The 16,711-nt window shown below is 44.0% G+C and overlaps 1 protein-coding gene across 1 annotated transcript in view; it reads left to right on the top strand.

Moving 5' to 3' along the window:
• Positions 1 to 16,711, top strand: part of dnah9 (dynein, axonemal, heavy chain 9) — a 122,251-nt gene that overhangs the window by 104,148 nt on the left and 1,392 nt on the right. Inside the window, 7 exon segments of the mRNA XM_070927207.1 lie at positions 2,008 to 2,235; positions 4,934 to 5,125; positions 5,281 to 5,472; positions 8,059 to 8,229; positions 11,980 to 12,162; positions 15,763 to 16,016; positions 16,103 to 16,238. Of these exon segments, the coding sequence (XP_070783308.1) occupies positions 2,008 to 2,235; positions 4,934 to 5,125; positions 5,281 to 5,472; positions 8,059 to 8,229; positions 11,980 to 12,162; positions 15,763 to 16,016; positions 16,103 to 16,238 (1,356 nt within the window).

Genomic DNA, 16,711 nt, shown 5'->3' with positions numbered 1-16,711 from the left:
CCACAGCAAACTTTCAAAAAAAAAAAAAAAGAATTGTAATTTTTTTTATTTTTATAATTTTAACCCAACCGGTCAAAGCAGATGACCCCCCCCACCTAGAGTCTGGTTCTGCTCGAGGTTTCTGCCTCTTAAAAGGAAGTTTTTCCTCTCCACTGTCGCCAAAGTGCTTGCTCATGGTGGGAACTGTTGGGTCTCTGTAATAACATTATGAAGAGTCGGTCTAGACCTGCTCTATTTTGTAAAGTGTCATGAGATGACTTTGTTGTGATTTGGCGCTATATAAATAAAATTGAATTGAATTGAATTAATTTTAGCCGACAATTGAGCTGCATCCTGCACATTCGGTGGTTGCATTCGGAACCTTTTTAAATTTAGACTCAGCGGTCTGTCGTGCTGTCGTGCTGTCGGTGCCTGCAGTCCTGTCAGTCCCTCAGTCCTGTTAGCTGTGTTCCCGCGTCAGTCTGGAGTCTGACTGCTTCTCCACTGCGGGGCCGCCTCCTCGGCGCTGGCGCCCAGCTGTGCGGCCGTCCTCGGCGCTGCTTCTTGACGAATGTGTTTTTGCGTTCGTGCACCTGCATGTGTTTGTCTTTTTCTTGCGTGCGAGCCAGCGTGTGTGTGTGTGTGTATGACAGGCAGTTCGATATGCCATTGTGCTTTCCCTCAGGTTGTGTTTGATAGCAATGCATCAAAGACCTTGCCAGTGGTGTCTTCTAATGGGTTTTAGATTCAACTTTTATATTATTATGTAAATAGGTGACTCTTTGATGTAGTATCAGCGCAGTCATCACGGGGGCTGGAAGGCCCTTATCAAGACGACGCTGAGGGAACAAAAAATGTGGCACCTGAAAGTTAATTAAAAAGCCATAAAATAGTGGCTGCTCCTCTGTCTTGTTTGTTTGTCTGTCTGTCGGCCTGCTGGTCTGTCTCTCTTTCTCTCTCTCTCTCTCTCCACCCCCCCGCCCCCCCACCCCTTCTTCTCCCCCTGCAGCCAGAGGATGAATGGTTTCATTACAGTGACAAGTTCCGAGGCCGTCTCTCACTTCTTCTGCTGGCTCCCTTTATTGCCAAACTATTTACATGCCAAGAGGAAGGGTTGTACTCTGGCTTGATGAAAAAGCGCTTGAATTTAGACTTTTAATTTGTACACCGTTCATTATTCTCCACGGCATCAAGAGGCAAACTAACTTGTCCCCCTTCTTCTCAGCGTCGAGCGCCTCCCGGACTTCTCTTTCGCACGGAATGTAAAACTTTTCTCTCCCCTTTCGTTTTTCAACGACTCTCCCAAAAAAGAGTCGACGTTCCGCTCCCTGTCATGTCCCGTCGTTCGGAAAGAGGGCTAGCTTCAGCCATCAAGGAAGATTAAATATGGAGAGCAAAGGGAAATGAGAAAGTAAAGAGGCTTATGAATTAATGACTGGAGTTATTAGTGCTGTAATTAGATTTAGGGAATGGGCAGCGCTGCATGGTGAGATGTGGGGGGGGGGGGGGTCGGCTGACTCCTTATCATTCACAGGATATCCTGTAAGTGTCAGGACAGTTGAGATGGAAAATTGAGCTCACCCATGCTTGCGCGATAGTACAAGTCAGCTCTGCTGCCCGCACCCGCGCCGAGAGATGAATATGCAGAAAAGTCTGGCTGAAGTTACGCCGGAGAGCGGCCGCCTAATGTCAGCAACCTGGAAATGGGTTTCAAGTGCTATGTACCATTTAATTTGGTGCCACATCAAAGTCACAGTGAAGAGAGGAGAATATGCAACATTTTAATTGCTCCTTTTTGCTAGTTGTCATTACAAACATAAATTATACGGGGCAACTCAAATACCTTGTTAAGCTATTATGTGTTATCCACGAAAGCCCAGACTTTCACAGATATTCAACAGAAAACATTGTCCGGGTGTAGATTACGCTCTCCACCCTCACAAGAGGAGAATTAATTTTGCCTAACAACTTGCCCCCGACCAATAACATGCAGTTCTCCTTCCTGACTCTGTACTCCTCTCCCTGAAGAATATCCACTTGGTGGCTCGCTGGCTGAGCACTTTAGAGAAACTCCTGGAGCAGCACGCGGAGGGAAGCCACGAGGACTTCAGGGTGTTTGTCAGTGCCGAGCCCTCCTCCACCCCGGAGGGCCACATCATCCCGCAGGGCATCCTGGAGAACTCCATCAAGATCACCAATGAGCCTCCTACTGGCATGCACGCCAACCTGCACAAGGCCCTGGACAACTTCAACCAGGTAATACACTCAGAGGTATGATGAGATGTCATTCCTGGAGGTCGTCTGATAACAATAAACTCTCCAGTGATGGAAAAGAACGAAAACCATATATGCAATGGCTGTATACAATTTTGAGGTACAATACTTGAGTATTTTTATTTTGTATTAGTTAACTTATATTAATTTCCATTACATTTCACAGGCAGATTTGGTACTTCTTACCCTACACTGATGTGACAGCTTTATTTTTGAGTTACTTTTTACATACAAAATATGAGATTAACTCATGAAATAGTAAGCATTGTTATGGATTGAACTAGCCAACAGTATATAAATGAATCAATTAGAGCTGCACTAATCAATAAGTTTATACTAACAGTTGATCACACAACTCTGCAGCTCCACTCAGCTCTGCAGAGGGTTTTAGCGCCTTTCAGCCCATCGTTTGGGTTTTACGGTTTCGGTTGACTCTCACCATTCTCATCAGCCTTGCGTCTAGCTGTGGCAGGCAGCTGTTTTACATGGACATTTCTTCTTTTGATGAACCCTCTGTACGCAACGACAGACAGACACAGTTAGCAACGAGTGAGTGAACATGGCGGCGCATGTTCAGCTAAAAAGCCAGATATTTTTCTCAGGAGCTGGCTTTGTAAGGTGATTATATGTTAGTGTTGAGCTTATAGCCAAAAAATCTATTCATGAAGTTCTAAAACTAGCCTCACCTAAACCACTTCAACATGCTGGATCTTTAGTTTTCTTCCAATTCTATTAAATATGTAGAACATATAACACTCCTAAAAGCGGCTTTTTGGTTTTAAAGTTTCCCATCAAATGATGACATAACTATTTCCTGTTGAAATCTTTCCAGTCTTAATCTTAAACCAATGGCGAGAAAGACAATGGTTTCATCAGTCAGACTTTTTAGTTACACCCCGCTGTGTAACATATGGTCATTACTGAAGACGCACATTCGTTGGGATCTTCAATATATGAGGGACACTTCCTGTTGATGCACGCTACCTTCCGCAGAAGGACCCATTTTCATGTTTGCAGTGAGTGGCAGTCGAGACAACACATTCCAATCTCTCACTCTCATCAAGTCGCCAATTTGCGGAAATGCAGGAGCTAGCAGATGGGAGAGAGTCACCTTTCACTCACCCTGGAATTGCCTCTGACCCATGGAGGACAGATGTGAACGCAGCACATGTGTTTGTGTGGCTCCATTCTGCGGGCAGACGGTGGCATAACGCGAGGACGGAGATCAACAAAGTCAATTTGCTACTTTTTGTGTTTGTTATCGGAGAGTGGCCAGACAGTATCGCGCTCCTTGGCCGTTCTGCAGCCCCTATAGTTAGAATGGATCAGTGCGCAGCAATGGCCTCTCCCAGCTTTTCTCTACCTTATCAGCTCTCCTCTCTATCTAAGCCTTACCATTACCCCAGTGCTTCGCTGCCAATGCATCTTCCTCCGCACCATTACCTGAGTGCTCGGCATCCTCCCAGTCCATTTCCACGATCCTTAGTTTGCCGATGTCTATCTGCCTGATAAGTGCAGCGTGCTTGTGAGCCCTCGCCTTATGCAGAGCTACAGGGAGGTCCGCTCAGGGTAAGGATGGGGGAAATATTCCAGTCATGTGTATTCAGTGAAAGCTAATCAATGTTAGGCTAACTCTCTGTAATAGCCCTCCCGCGTGGCTAAAGCCAGCACTAAGCCAGAGAAATGACAGTTTCTTTCCTCTTGACCTTTTCACTGGGAGATGTGCACGGCTCCACTGCCTATTTCCATCCGCAGAGCCTCCAGGATGGAGTCTGGGCGGGCTAAAGTAAACGTCTGGCAAAATGGTTTTGGTTTTTTACTGAGATAACACTTATAGTACTGTTGTGAAATAAGCTGTCATGGATTTGCACCTCTCTTTTTGCTGAAACTGATCAATTCAGTTTATCCTTCATATTTCCACGTTATTCAGACCCATGCACACCCCGGTGCTAATCTTTGACCTCTGTCCGTCTCCGATCAGAGATATTGAGGTGTGTTTCTCAGTGCGTGTGTGTGTGTGTGTGTTTAGGAGTCTTTCTCTCTGCGATGTGACTGCATGTCGTTTCTCTCCAGTCCACAGGTCATGAATAGGGAGGCTATGCATCTCTTTCAGCTGTGTTGAGCAGGGGAGCACCGTGCAGAATATTAACTACATCTCTGTGCGTATGTGTATGTGTGCGTCTTCACTGTACTTGTGTGTATGTGCGCGTGCACCGCAGGAGTCAGCTCCCCAGGGCACTGCAGCGGTGGCAGTGAAAGGGCCTGCACCGCGGCACTCACCATGACACATGCTGGAATAAAGAGAATTTAGCCTTCCTATTTCCATAGGGGTTATTGGCATGCTTATTTAACTGTCTCCCCCCCCAGAGATTACAATGCCATTTACGTCCAGTTTTTTTTATTTGCCTGCCTGGAATAATGAGCCCAGGAGACGGCTGGAGGCTGAAAGCGCCTGACAAGTTGTGACAATTAAAAGGGAATCTCATCGTCGGATTTATTGCTATCTAGTCATCTCATTGTCTGTCTGTTAGTGAGCCGCGGCGCCAGGGACTTGACAAAATAAAACAGATCACAGGACTGCCTGCCACAACTTTTTACCTGTAACACACCGACGTGGCGGCGTTAATGCAATGCAGTGCGACTTTTAAATGTGTCACTCTTTGTTTTTGTGCTCCCACAGGACACGCTGGAAATGTGTGCTCGGGAGAATGAGTTTAAGAGCATTATGTTCGCCCTGTGCTACTTCCATGCGGTGGTGGCAGAGAGGAGGAAGTTTGGTCCTCAGGGCTGGAACAGATCGTACCCTTTTAACACCGGAGACCTCACCATTTCTATCAACGTTCTCTACAACTACCTGGAGGCCAATCCTAAGGTAGACGTGTTTCTGTTTTCTTTTATTCCTGCGCAAAGGATTACAAAGACCACCGCTTGTAATCTTAATTGGAAATCTAAACACATGTGACCTCAGCTAAACACCACGGGCCACCTCCCAGCAAAGCGACATCCCCTCTGTTCTCCAATTCATAGGTGCCGTACGATGACCTGCGCTACTTGTTCGGCGAGATCATGTACGGGGGTCACATCACGGACGACTGGGACCGCCGTCTGTGTCGGACCTACCTGGAGGAGTTTATCAAGCCCGAGATGATGGAGGGAGAGCTGCACCTAGCGCCTGGCTTCCCCTTGCCTGGAAACATGGACTACAACAGCTACCATCAGGTGAGGCGGGCGAGGCTGTTCCCAGCTTTTAGATGACATGAAAAACAAATGAAAGTGATTCCAACAACAAAAAGGATACAACAGAAAAGGATAAAAGGGTGATTTCAGGGAATAAATACAACGTAACCCATAGTTAAAATACACTGAAATATTAAGGTTTTAGCAGTGGCACTGGTGGTGGCAGTTCTCTGGGCCACCGGGGGTCCCCAAGGGGTGTCTATGTGGCATCCATCAAATTAATATCGGTTTAATATTGCTAAAATTGAATCACTATAATTAAATGTTTCTTTCACCATAACTATTCCCTGCGTACAGTGCAGAGTTCTACAATTCAATGCTGAATCAATAACAATAAAACTCTTCCCATATGGGTCCCTTGGACATAACAGATTGTAGTTATGAGTTATATAAATATTTCTCTGAGATGGAGCCGCTCTGTGGGTGGAAAGAGTTTGCCAGGAAGCCCAACTGGCAAACTTGAATGTTAGCAAACTGAGATTACGAAGTCATCTAACAAGGAGAGTTGAGAGGCATAAAAGTCCAAGTAAGTGGAACGAAATGAGTCACGGAACGCACAAAATATTTATACACATGCACAACAAAATGGTGCAAAGGATAGACTTTGTGCTAGCAGCTATGTGCTTGTATGCACCCGTCGACTAAACTTAAGGTAGGCGAGCCTATCCCAGCATGCCTTAGGATAAATAACAAACAACAGCGGCCCACTGCAGAGCTATCATACATGTAGACACACACAATTCAGCAGAATTTAAAGCTGCACACATCAATATTTACATAGACGTTAGCGATGTGTTAAATGATGACGAGTGTAATGTGAAAGTTGTCGGCCATTGTGACAAAGCCGCAGACAATCCTCACCCGACTCTACAGTTTCCCTCAGTTTTATGGAGTGTTTTATGATCTTTCAGCTCATTATTTCGGTTTAACGGGCCGCAACCTTAATGTTTTAGTTTAGAGCCCCACCTGGCAGCTGCTTTCAGCGATAAATCAACTCTGACAAACCCACTGTACACTCACCGCACAGCACCAAACAGCAGACAGACAAAGTTAGCGACTAGCTAACGTTTTTCTCTCGGGTCGGTGGAGAGCAAAAAGGAGAGAGCATGTTGGACAAAGTCAGCCAAAGACACAACTTCAAATGAGCCCCCGTGCTGCCCCGGCAGTTCAACTTTTAAAATGCTGAGAACACACATACGACATGCATCGGCTTCATCACCATGATCACCATCAATAATGCTGACTTGACTGAGCCTGACTTTGCTGTAGAGCACTTCAGACGCGTGTTGCGACAGCTCCAGGCATCATCGGGTCACTGCTTCACCACGGCCCACCTCACCTCGTCTGTCATGTGTTGTTATTTATCATTTAAGACGAACCTTGACTGACAGGGGGAAATCAGAAACGGGGTAGGTTGGGTCAACTGCAGCAGCGCACTATTAAGATGTTATGTATGGTTGGTTTTTGGGGTGGACTTTTGTAAAGCTTTAGGAACCAGCTTCACTGGTGTCCCATGAGAAAAACCGCCAACATTTATATGATTGACAGTGGGTCAGAAAATGTGTTCTTCCGGTCCAGATTTCCCCCCATGAGGTCCCTGGGTAGGCACCGATTGTATTTAATTGTCCCTCAGCCTGGGTGCTGCGCATCCTGGCTGTCATAGTGGCTCCAGTGGGAAGCAGCCAGGGCTGAGAGGTTGAGATTTTGCTGAAGAACAGGGGCTGTAAAGGCCCGCGGGTCCCCGGGAGTCTGTTTGGCCATCGCCTCCCTCACAACCATCTGGAGCAAACATTATATTTAGGAGAGGAGGGGTGTGGGATAGGGCACAAAGGCGGATAGTGACTCAGCAGTTTTACTCCCCTTTCAACAATATACAGGTGTATGCAATCAGCCAAAGTTAGCCAGCAAGCACAGAGGAGATCAAACAAGCCGACTACAAAGTGGCTCTGTATTAAAAGCCAATATATTTTCCATCAAAACTTTCATCAAGACATTATGATTAGAAGAGCTTTTTTTTATTTAATCTAAGTGCCCCACAAAAAGCAGCCTTTCTCAGCTGAGCTTCCGCTTTCATCTGCACTAACTTAAAAGCATATTGATATTCATTATGGACCAGCAGATGGAAAATGCCACATCTCCTTCCTCTTGTTATGGTCATTAACAGTCTGTCAATTGATCCTGAGAGTTTGAATCTCACCCAGAAATATCTAATCATTTATACAGTTCCATTATTGTCCTTTGTCAGCAGAACTTTAGAAGAAACACCTGAGAGGAAATAAAAAGACTTTTCTGTCAGGAAGTAATTGGAGTTGCCAATCTTTATGCTGTTAATGTAAAATAATCTCGAGATAAATTAGGGTAAGTGTTAAAATAGGTCAGAAACATGTATTTTTTTAAATTTTCACACCATTGTGACCATGTATATCACACAGGGTTTTGCTCCAACTCCATAGAATTTCAAACTTTCTCAAAGCTCTGAGCTTCAAACAGAGATCCATAAATGTGGGTTAAGATGTCTGATGACACAAGAGCCCTACGCAGTTCTGACTCTGGTTTCTTCTGCTCCAGTACATTGACGACGCCCTACCTGCCGAGTCGCCCTACCTCTACGGCCTTCATCCCAACGCTGAGATCGGCTTCCTCACACAGACCTCCGAAAAGCTCTTCCGCACGGTGCTGGAGATGCAGCCCAGGGACGGAGGAGCTGGTGAGGGCGGTGGGACGACGCGTGAGGAAAAGGTAGAGGAGATGACTCCTACAAAGAATCTGTAGATATGACATAGACTGAAATGTGGATTGGGTGATATTGGTATTTTCTTAGTTTATGTCCATTCATTGCCCATTTCTGATATGATGGACAGTATTTACTGTACACTTCATGGTCATTAACATCTCATTCCAAAACCGTGCTGGGCGATAAGGTCTGGCTTGCAGCCGGTGTTCCGGTTCATCCCAAAGGTGTTGGATGGGGTTGAGGTCAAGGCTCTGTGCAGACCAGTCAAGTTCTTCCACACCAAACGGGGAAAACCATTTCTTTATGGACCTGGCTGTGTGCACAAAAGCATTAAGATTTCACTTGACCGGAGCTATGGAGGCCAGCAAAACCAGGAAAAACAACCCCACGAAAGGCCTGTGGACAGGCTATAATTTACGATGATACTCATTATCTCTCAATCTGCCTATTATTTTCTCAATTAATCAACTTCTCACTTTGTCTATTGAAATTCAGAAAATAGTGAAACATTGCCATTGTAATTTCCCACAGTCTGAGGTGATGCATTCAGACATCTTGTTTTATCCAACAGTCCAAAACCCAAAAGATTTCAAGTTTACTATGACATATGACAGAGAAAAGTAGCAAATACTCGCATCTGAGGAGCTGGAACCAGCGAATATTTGGATTTTTTGCTGAAAAAATGAACAGTTACTATTATTGCTGATTCATTTTCTGTTGATTAACTAATCGAATAATGGACTAAATCATTTCAGCTCTAGCATCAAAGTACTTTTGGCCGTATGAAATATGTTGGACAGGCTTGAACTGATTTCCATTATGTTATTCTCACATTCCAGTGTGTTTTATTACTTTGTTGATTTATTTTCTTGTTGCTGTTTCAGAGGGTTTTTTTTTTCCATGACAAAAACAAATCTTGATTATACATGCATATTCAGTTTAGACATAACTCATTCCAAACCTTGTGGGAAATCTTGACTGGTCTGGGGGTGCTCTATCATTATTTATTGGATTTGTTTGGTTAGTTTGACCCTGAGCTCCCAAAGAATTCCAAAAGCAACGTCTTCACAATTTTGAATGTATTTTGAGACCCCCCCCCCCCAACACACACACACTCTCACAGTATCGCACATGGCGCATCGGCCTCTTCCAGTTCTTCACTGACGTTACATGATCTGGGTAGGATTTTAGAAATGCTAAGGTCATAGGCATACGTGTGGCTCTTCTCAGACAAAGTATTTTATGCCTGGTTTGGTAAAAAGTGACTAAAGGTCTTATTCTTTAGATTTATTTTATCAATCAAATATGGCATCTCTGATCATTTTATAATAATCTTACCAAAAGAAACCAACAAAAAAAACCACATGATACTCCATGTCTGTTTGTTTTTTATGGCTGCATCTTTCCCTCGACTAGAAACATTCTAAATGTCTTGTGCATCATTTTATACACATTTCCACCAAAATTCAGTTTGACGTATTTGGTACCGTTGGGAACTTTGGGATCTCCTTTATAATTCAAAATCAAGTTACGTGGGTTTGAACAATGTTTGTGTGCGCAGCATGAATTTGTCATGAGGTCAGTGAGGTTTAGGGCGGTGCAATGGGGGCATTTGAACTCAAGATGATTCTGATATGACATTCTGTTTTGACAAGCCAAGCGCTCATACGTGGGAGATATCCGGAGCACATATGTAAACCGAGGCCTTTCTTGGAGTCGACTGTCTCACTAAAGCGCCAGATCTTAAATGTGTGATGACAACAGGTGACATTTTCTGTAGCTGCTGCGCACTGAATTGAAAATAAATTGCAGACCAACTGTTTGGGGCCTCTGACAGCACCCAGGGAGACTTTTTACAGGGATGGCATTTTCTGCATTTTCTGGTTGAGCACTGCTCTGAAATAAAGCTCATTTGAGTGTAAAAGCTCAAACAAATATTCTGTCAGAGAGAGTGCAGCCATGCGCACTCTCTCAATGGAGCAAGTGTCACTTTTTTAATATCATAAAGGAGGGCCTTGGTTGTCCAAGTGTTAGCTTTGTTAAAGAGTCATTTATGCTAGGTTACAGGCTTTAGAGTTAGGTTACAAGCCTTTTTTTGTTACTTTTATTACCATCAGCCTGATTTCTCTTCTTTTTTAATAAGGGCATGGTTACTTTTATGCTTGTGAATGGTGAGGTAGTTCTTAAGCATGGATTAAAACACTACTAATCCTAATGATTGTATTTTGTTCAGTGCAAAAGCAGTGTAAATTACATGTGATATGATAGTCATGTATTAGCATTACATTCCAGTCACAGTGATAATCATCAGTTTCTCTGAAAGATATATATACCCTGAAATGTTTGATAAACCCACATGCTCATTTAAGTGTTGTTAAACAACCTTAAGCTCTTCCGAACCATCTGGATGCACAATAAACAAGATTTTTAGCCCGTTTCTCAAATTGGGACTCTTCCTGTCCAGGTAGCCACCTGCAACCATCTTTGTTTGGATTAGGGCCACCTGCAAACATTTTTGTTTGGAGGAACTTGAAGAAAACTGTGTTTCACTGGCAGATTGACTGGTTAAGTCTGAGATTAAGCTAAGCATGAAACTAGCCTGACCAGAGGGATGTTTCATAAAGCAAGATTGCCAGTTATATCAGGCTTAATTCTGTAAATCAAGTTTATTTCCAGGAAAATCTGTTTCATGTAGGAGGTCTAAGTCAGACCTAAGTTAGCATGGGCATGTATTCCTTAAAACTGGCCTGGTCCTGGTCAAGCTAGCTTTCAGGATTTAGCTTCACCTCAGGTCTTCCTTTATACTGCTGCATTGTGAACGTCACTCAATTTGCTGCGCATGTTTAATTGATCACATTTTGACCTGGGCTGCACTTATTGTGTATTTCAAATCTGAGCTCATAACCTTTTCCATTCTTAAGTATCTGCACAGTTCTCCAGTCAACATACATCCTTTTAAAGCCAATAAGCAACTTTGGCCAATGGCTGTAGCGTCATAGTAAGAAGCGTTTTCCCCATTAAAAACGAAATGTCCCTTATGAAATGAAAATACGCCTGATTTACTGAAGTAAGCCTAGTTTAACTGGTAATATTCCTTTATTAAACACCCCTCTAGTATCAACCATCTTCGCCACTGCATGTTGAGTGTTTTCTGTGCGCGCACATGTGTGTTTCCGAGGCGTGACCTTTCTGGATCCGAAGCCTGGAGACTCCCGTCTTTAACAGATGACAGCCACGCAGAGCTTACCAACGAGGCTTGCTTTGTATTCAGCGTGCTCAGTAGCTGCCAAACCCAGATCAGATATTTGAACTGAAAAATCCATAGATATGATGACCTCATATCCCTTGTTCGGCACCTAATCCGTTGATTGATCGCTAATGCTGGTTGCCTTGGGAAAATGTTGACACAGGCGTTAGCTTTCATCACTTACCCACAAAAATATGATGTGAGCATTGATTTTCTGGAGGGATTAGACTGTTATTGAAAACAAAGAGCTGCCTTGCAAAATACATCTTCATGAATATTTATGGAACTGTCTATTTCAAACTGTTACAGTTTCTCAGGCTGTCAGCGCTGGCACTACTAAGTTCATCTAACACAGATAACCCCAATCTCTCGTTAGCCTTTCATTTCAATGAGTCCTCTCTCCCCTTTAGTGTCTCTTGTCCTGAGTGTTTTTAATTTTAACAGTAAGAAGGACCAAATACTATTTTAACTCACCGACACACCTCTTCGTTCCCTCACACATCGTCAGGTGCGGGCGGTGCTGGAGGAGATCATGGAGAAACTCCCGGAGGAGTTCAACATGGCCGAGCTGCTGGGGAAGGCGGAGGAGAGGACCCCCTACCAGGTGGTGGCGCTGCAGGAGTGCGAGCGCATGAACCTCCTCACGCAGGAGATCAGACGCTCGCTCCGCGAGCTCAGCCTGGGACTCAAGGTGAGGAGACGGCAATGCCAGCAGAGAGGGGGAGACGATCATGAGAGCGATGGTTATCATCATCAGTTACGAAATTCCATCAGGGTGGATCGTTGTTCAATTTTGTCAAATTGCATGCTTTTCATTTTACAGTTGTGGAATGTAGTACTCATACTCACAATTTAAGTAAGTGTTGAGGATAATGGAGGGTTTTGTGCTGGATTCTGAGGGATACTTATTTAAGTATTTCCATTTTATGCTACTTGATACACTATAATTCAGAGTGAAATATTGTACTTTCTGCTCCACTACATTTATTTGACAGCTTTAGTTATTAGTGAGAGATTTAGAATACTACTTAAAAAAAGACATGATCAGTTTATAGAATACATTGTTTAAGGTTAAACCCGTGGTTCCCAACCCTTTTGGCTTGCGACCCCTTACAATAAAGCAGGGTCTAGTTTGGGCCCCTTGTCATGTTTCAGATGTTTATGAGCTGTTAGCAGGTCCACCGAAAAGGTTGGTGAAATTGTCAAATATTTCACATATTTCTGAAAAATGAATGCAATTTTATGTAGCAACATGTGTGTTTTTTCTTCCTACAGTATCCTTTTTGTCTTGTGACCCTTTGTGAGGGGCCCTGACCCCTAGTTTGGTAACCACTGGAATAAAACAGATGACAGACAGTGACTGTATATAAAAAATTAGCTCCACCTCGACCAGCTACAACAGCCAAATGCTGCTTACACGTTGATGCATCAGTCACAAAACAGGAAATTATTTTATTAATACTTTAAGTAAATTTAGCTGATAATACTTCTGTTCTTTTACTTCAGTGCACAGGACTTTTACTGAATGGAGTAATGTAGTAGTAGTGCTTTTTCCACCCTTTCCACCAGCATTTTATAGCTGAAAATATCAAAGTATATATAACCAATCATCAGCTGTGACAGCCAATTAGTTCTACCAAGTTTATCATTTTTTGATTGGAGCTCTATTCATGCCTGGCCCTACTTTCTCATTATGTGCATGAAAACACTCTCAGTCATAATCATGTTGAGGTTCTGTAACCTCAGCAAAAGTTTCAGTTTTTTCTTCCATAGAAAAATCATAATTATTACTTTCTTTATTAACCAAGGCTTTTGGTTTTATGATTTCAATGAGTAATAGAAAAGACTCAATTGAAAAATACAAAAAACAAAACAAAAATAGCAGTTAGTAGTTCCTGTTTGGTACCCATGGAGGTGCCAACAACTGCCACTGGATTACTTTGATACTGAAGAAAAGGGGATGATTCTCGGGCAAGTTGAAACGTTTTTTGATGATTTATTTCTGGACGTTTTGTTTTGGCAGACCCCCCCTACCCCCCAAAATGTTAATCCAAATGGAGCTTTTTTTTCTCATTTGGTTGTGGACTCTCTGAAACCACGTAAATCAGAACCACAGATCCCATCTTGAGAACCACTGGGGTCCTCCCAGGGATGGCGCTGGGAGGTAAATACCTGAGATGTAAAACAAATGCACTTCAAGTGAACTGTCCCTCAGAATCCACCACAAAACCCTCCATTATCCTCAACACCTATAATTCACACCACATCGGCTCGGCTGCTGTTGACGGGCTGCTGCATTAGTATTCTTGCACTGCATAACTAAACCTTTTTCTCTGTTGTTTGTCAGAGGCCCGGTGTTCAGAATGACTCAGAGATTTGGCTTACAGAGGAGCAGAGAGGAATGAGACGTCTGCGTTCTGTGTATCAAGCCTGACTGAGTCGTGTGTTAACAACAAACGAAAGGAGAAAGAAAGGGAGGGGTGGGGGGGGTGGGGTGTAAAAGCGTTTGTCAGGAGTTATGAGGCTTCGATCTCCCGACACTACAAGCCTCAATAAATCGGCTCAGTGATTTAAAAGCCATGTAGACTATTGTACCAGCAAATGGAATCATATTTTGTCTTTATAGTGGAATGAATAGCAACTATCAGAGTGTTAGCCTTGGTGAGATGGGTGCAGCTTCATAGTGCCGTGGTGTGTCAAAGTGTGCCATGGCTGAACTGACTGGTCGGGATTATTCTGAGTGTTGCGAAGGTGAAAGGTTCACGGTAAACGCGCAGATGTGGATAAATCTACTGAACCTTATCACCCTCATAAAGAATTGTTGTGACTGTCACACATGGGTATCTATTCATCAGCAGTGCATCAGCTCCAGTATCAGTGGGCGAAGGACACCACTGTTTTCACTTGTATGCTGTCTCATTACTCTTCAGTGCCATCTTCTCTTGGCTATCTTACAGCATGTTTCCTTATCGGGCATGGCGTGCTTGTCTTCATGTTTATGTATGCATCGGTAGTTTCTGAGGGCTTGTTAGCGTTCAACACCTCATGCGGCTGAGAGGTGTCACCCCCAATGTTTAGCTGCCGAGACAAACAGGAAGTGACACGTTGAACTCCTGGCTCCTTCCTGTAATGAAAACTCACGAACCAACAAAGAAGTTTTCTGTGCAAAAGAGCCAGCATCTGTCAGCACTGAGAACAGTGGTCCTAATTAGGACAGCTATTATCCAGATGATCAGAAAGGAGGATGAAAGCCAAATTATACGACAGATTTTTCTAATATCCACAAGCAGCCTGCGCATCAAAGTTACACTGCAGCATACAGATCAATTCCACGTCCTGTGCTCTCGTTTGAGCAAAATAGTAGTACTGAAAAGGATGAAGTGATTAGTCAGACAGCAGCCATGATACAACACAAAAACCACATTAGCTTTCTAGCTAATGTCGTCTTCTTATCTACAAACATGGCCTGTCCGAACTCCGTCCTTGGGAGTTGAAACTTCTTAAGTTGAACTCGGGAGTCTAAGCTCCCATGACCGAGAGGTTGCAGTCTTCTGGTGATTACACTTCAACACAACAGTTCACCCGTGTGTGACATTTTTGTGTGACAAAATAATTTCAACTCAAAGGTCAAGTTTTTCTTTTTTTAGAGCTTTCGACTGCATTGACCTTCATATGGCGTCAACAGATAAACCTGTTATCTTCACTGTAATGTTTTTTTGCCGTCCTGTCCTGCCTTGTAAGGTTTGCGTTTCAGCACCCCTCCCAGCTCAGCTGTCAATCAAACACAGGTGTGGTGACACCAGCATTGAAAACGGCAAAATTAAACATTTCAGTGGAATCGCGCCGATCACTGGATTTCGCTCACAGGGACAAAGTAAATGCATGAAAATCTTTTGCATCAAATTTAGCTTTGCTGAACTTTGCGCCGTCGACCAAACCATCTTGGCATTGTTGACCTTTGAGGGAACGGAAAGCCAGAGTCCAAAACAGAAGAAGCTTGTAGCTTAGCCTTGTGCTGGCCTTCGCTAGCACTAGCTTGCAGGACTGGCTTGCATTTCAGCGGTTAGCGCGACAGCTACAGCAGTTCATCAACTAGCCCTGCACGAGTAGTCACTACTCACTACTTTTTTACTATTTCGCAAGGACACACGGATGAAATTCACTGATCAGGGCTAAAAGAAGCATTGGTGCATCTCCAATAGATAAATAATAAATTCGCTTTGACAATGATGTTTGACTGCAAAATGGATGATTTCAGTTGGACATTCAATGTTCTCCTTTCTTCCTTCAGGGAGAGTTAACCATGACCAGTGACATGGAGAACCTTCAGAATGCTGTTTTCCTGGACATGGTGCCAGACAATTGGACCAAGCGGGCTTACCCCTCCATGTCTGGCCTGGCCCTGTGGTTCACTGACCTGCTGGCCAGGATCAAGGAGCTGGAAGCCTGGTCCACGGACTTCGTCTTACCCTCCGCAGTGTGGCTGGCTGGCTTCTTCAACCCACAGTCCTTCCTCACAGCCATCATGCAGGCTATGGCTCGAAGGTAGGGTTGGGTTGCTTTAAGACATGAAAGGTTGAAAATGTAACCCTTGGTGTGACACAGTACGTCTCGCTGTGTTTGGACGACAGGAATGAGTGGCCTCTGGACCGCATGTGTCTGCAGTGTGATGTCACCAAGAAGAATCGTGAGGACTTCAGTGTACCGCCTCGTGAAGGGGCCTACATACACGGGCTGTACATGGAGGGTGCACGCTGGGACACGCAGGTACATGAGTCATTTATTGATCTCTTTGTTCAGCTGACAGTCACAGAGGTAGCAAATGGCCGATTCTGACATCTAGTCTCCAGAGAAGGTGTGGATACAAAAAAAACCAGCACATTTTGCTTCACAAGCACCTTAATACAGAAAATTCCCTTTACACACTACTGCGGATGATGGATGATAGACTAGCACGTCAACATAAGGTGAGCTAACCTCAAAATGCATCTTTAAACCGAGTCAAGTCAAGTAACTTCGATATTTTCCCCCTGAAGGGCTTCCACATTCCCTTTGTGGCTTAATTTTCTGCTTTGCATCCTGCTTGCGTTCAGCTCTCGGGGCGCAGTGCATTACTCAGCTTCCCAGGGCTCTATCTATCTACATACATACAGCTACTGTATACGCGCCCAGCTTTCAAGGAGCATCCCCGTAGACTTCTTAATTAGGGAATGTGCAGAGTGTGCACTTGAACACTTAGA

Source organism: Enoplosus armatus, chromosome 20 (genome assembly GCF_043641665.1).
Source record: "Enoplosus armatus isolate fEnoArm2 chromosome 20, fEnoArm2.hap1, whole genome shotgun sequence".
In the NCBI taxonomy this organism is placed as follows: domain Eukaryota; kingdom Metazoa; phylum Chordata; class Actinopteri; order Centrarchiformes; family Enoplosidae; genus Enoplosus; species Enoplosus armatus.
The sequence above is the reverse complement of the archived record's forward strand: the minus strand, read 5'-3'. Positions and strand labels throughout refer to the sequence as shown.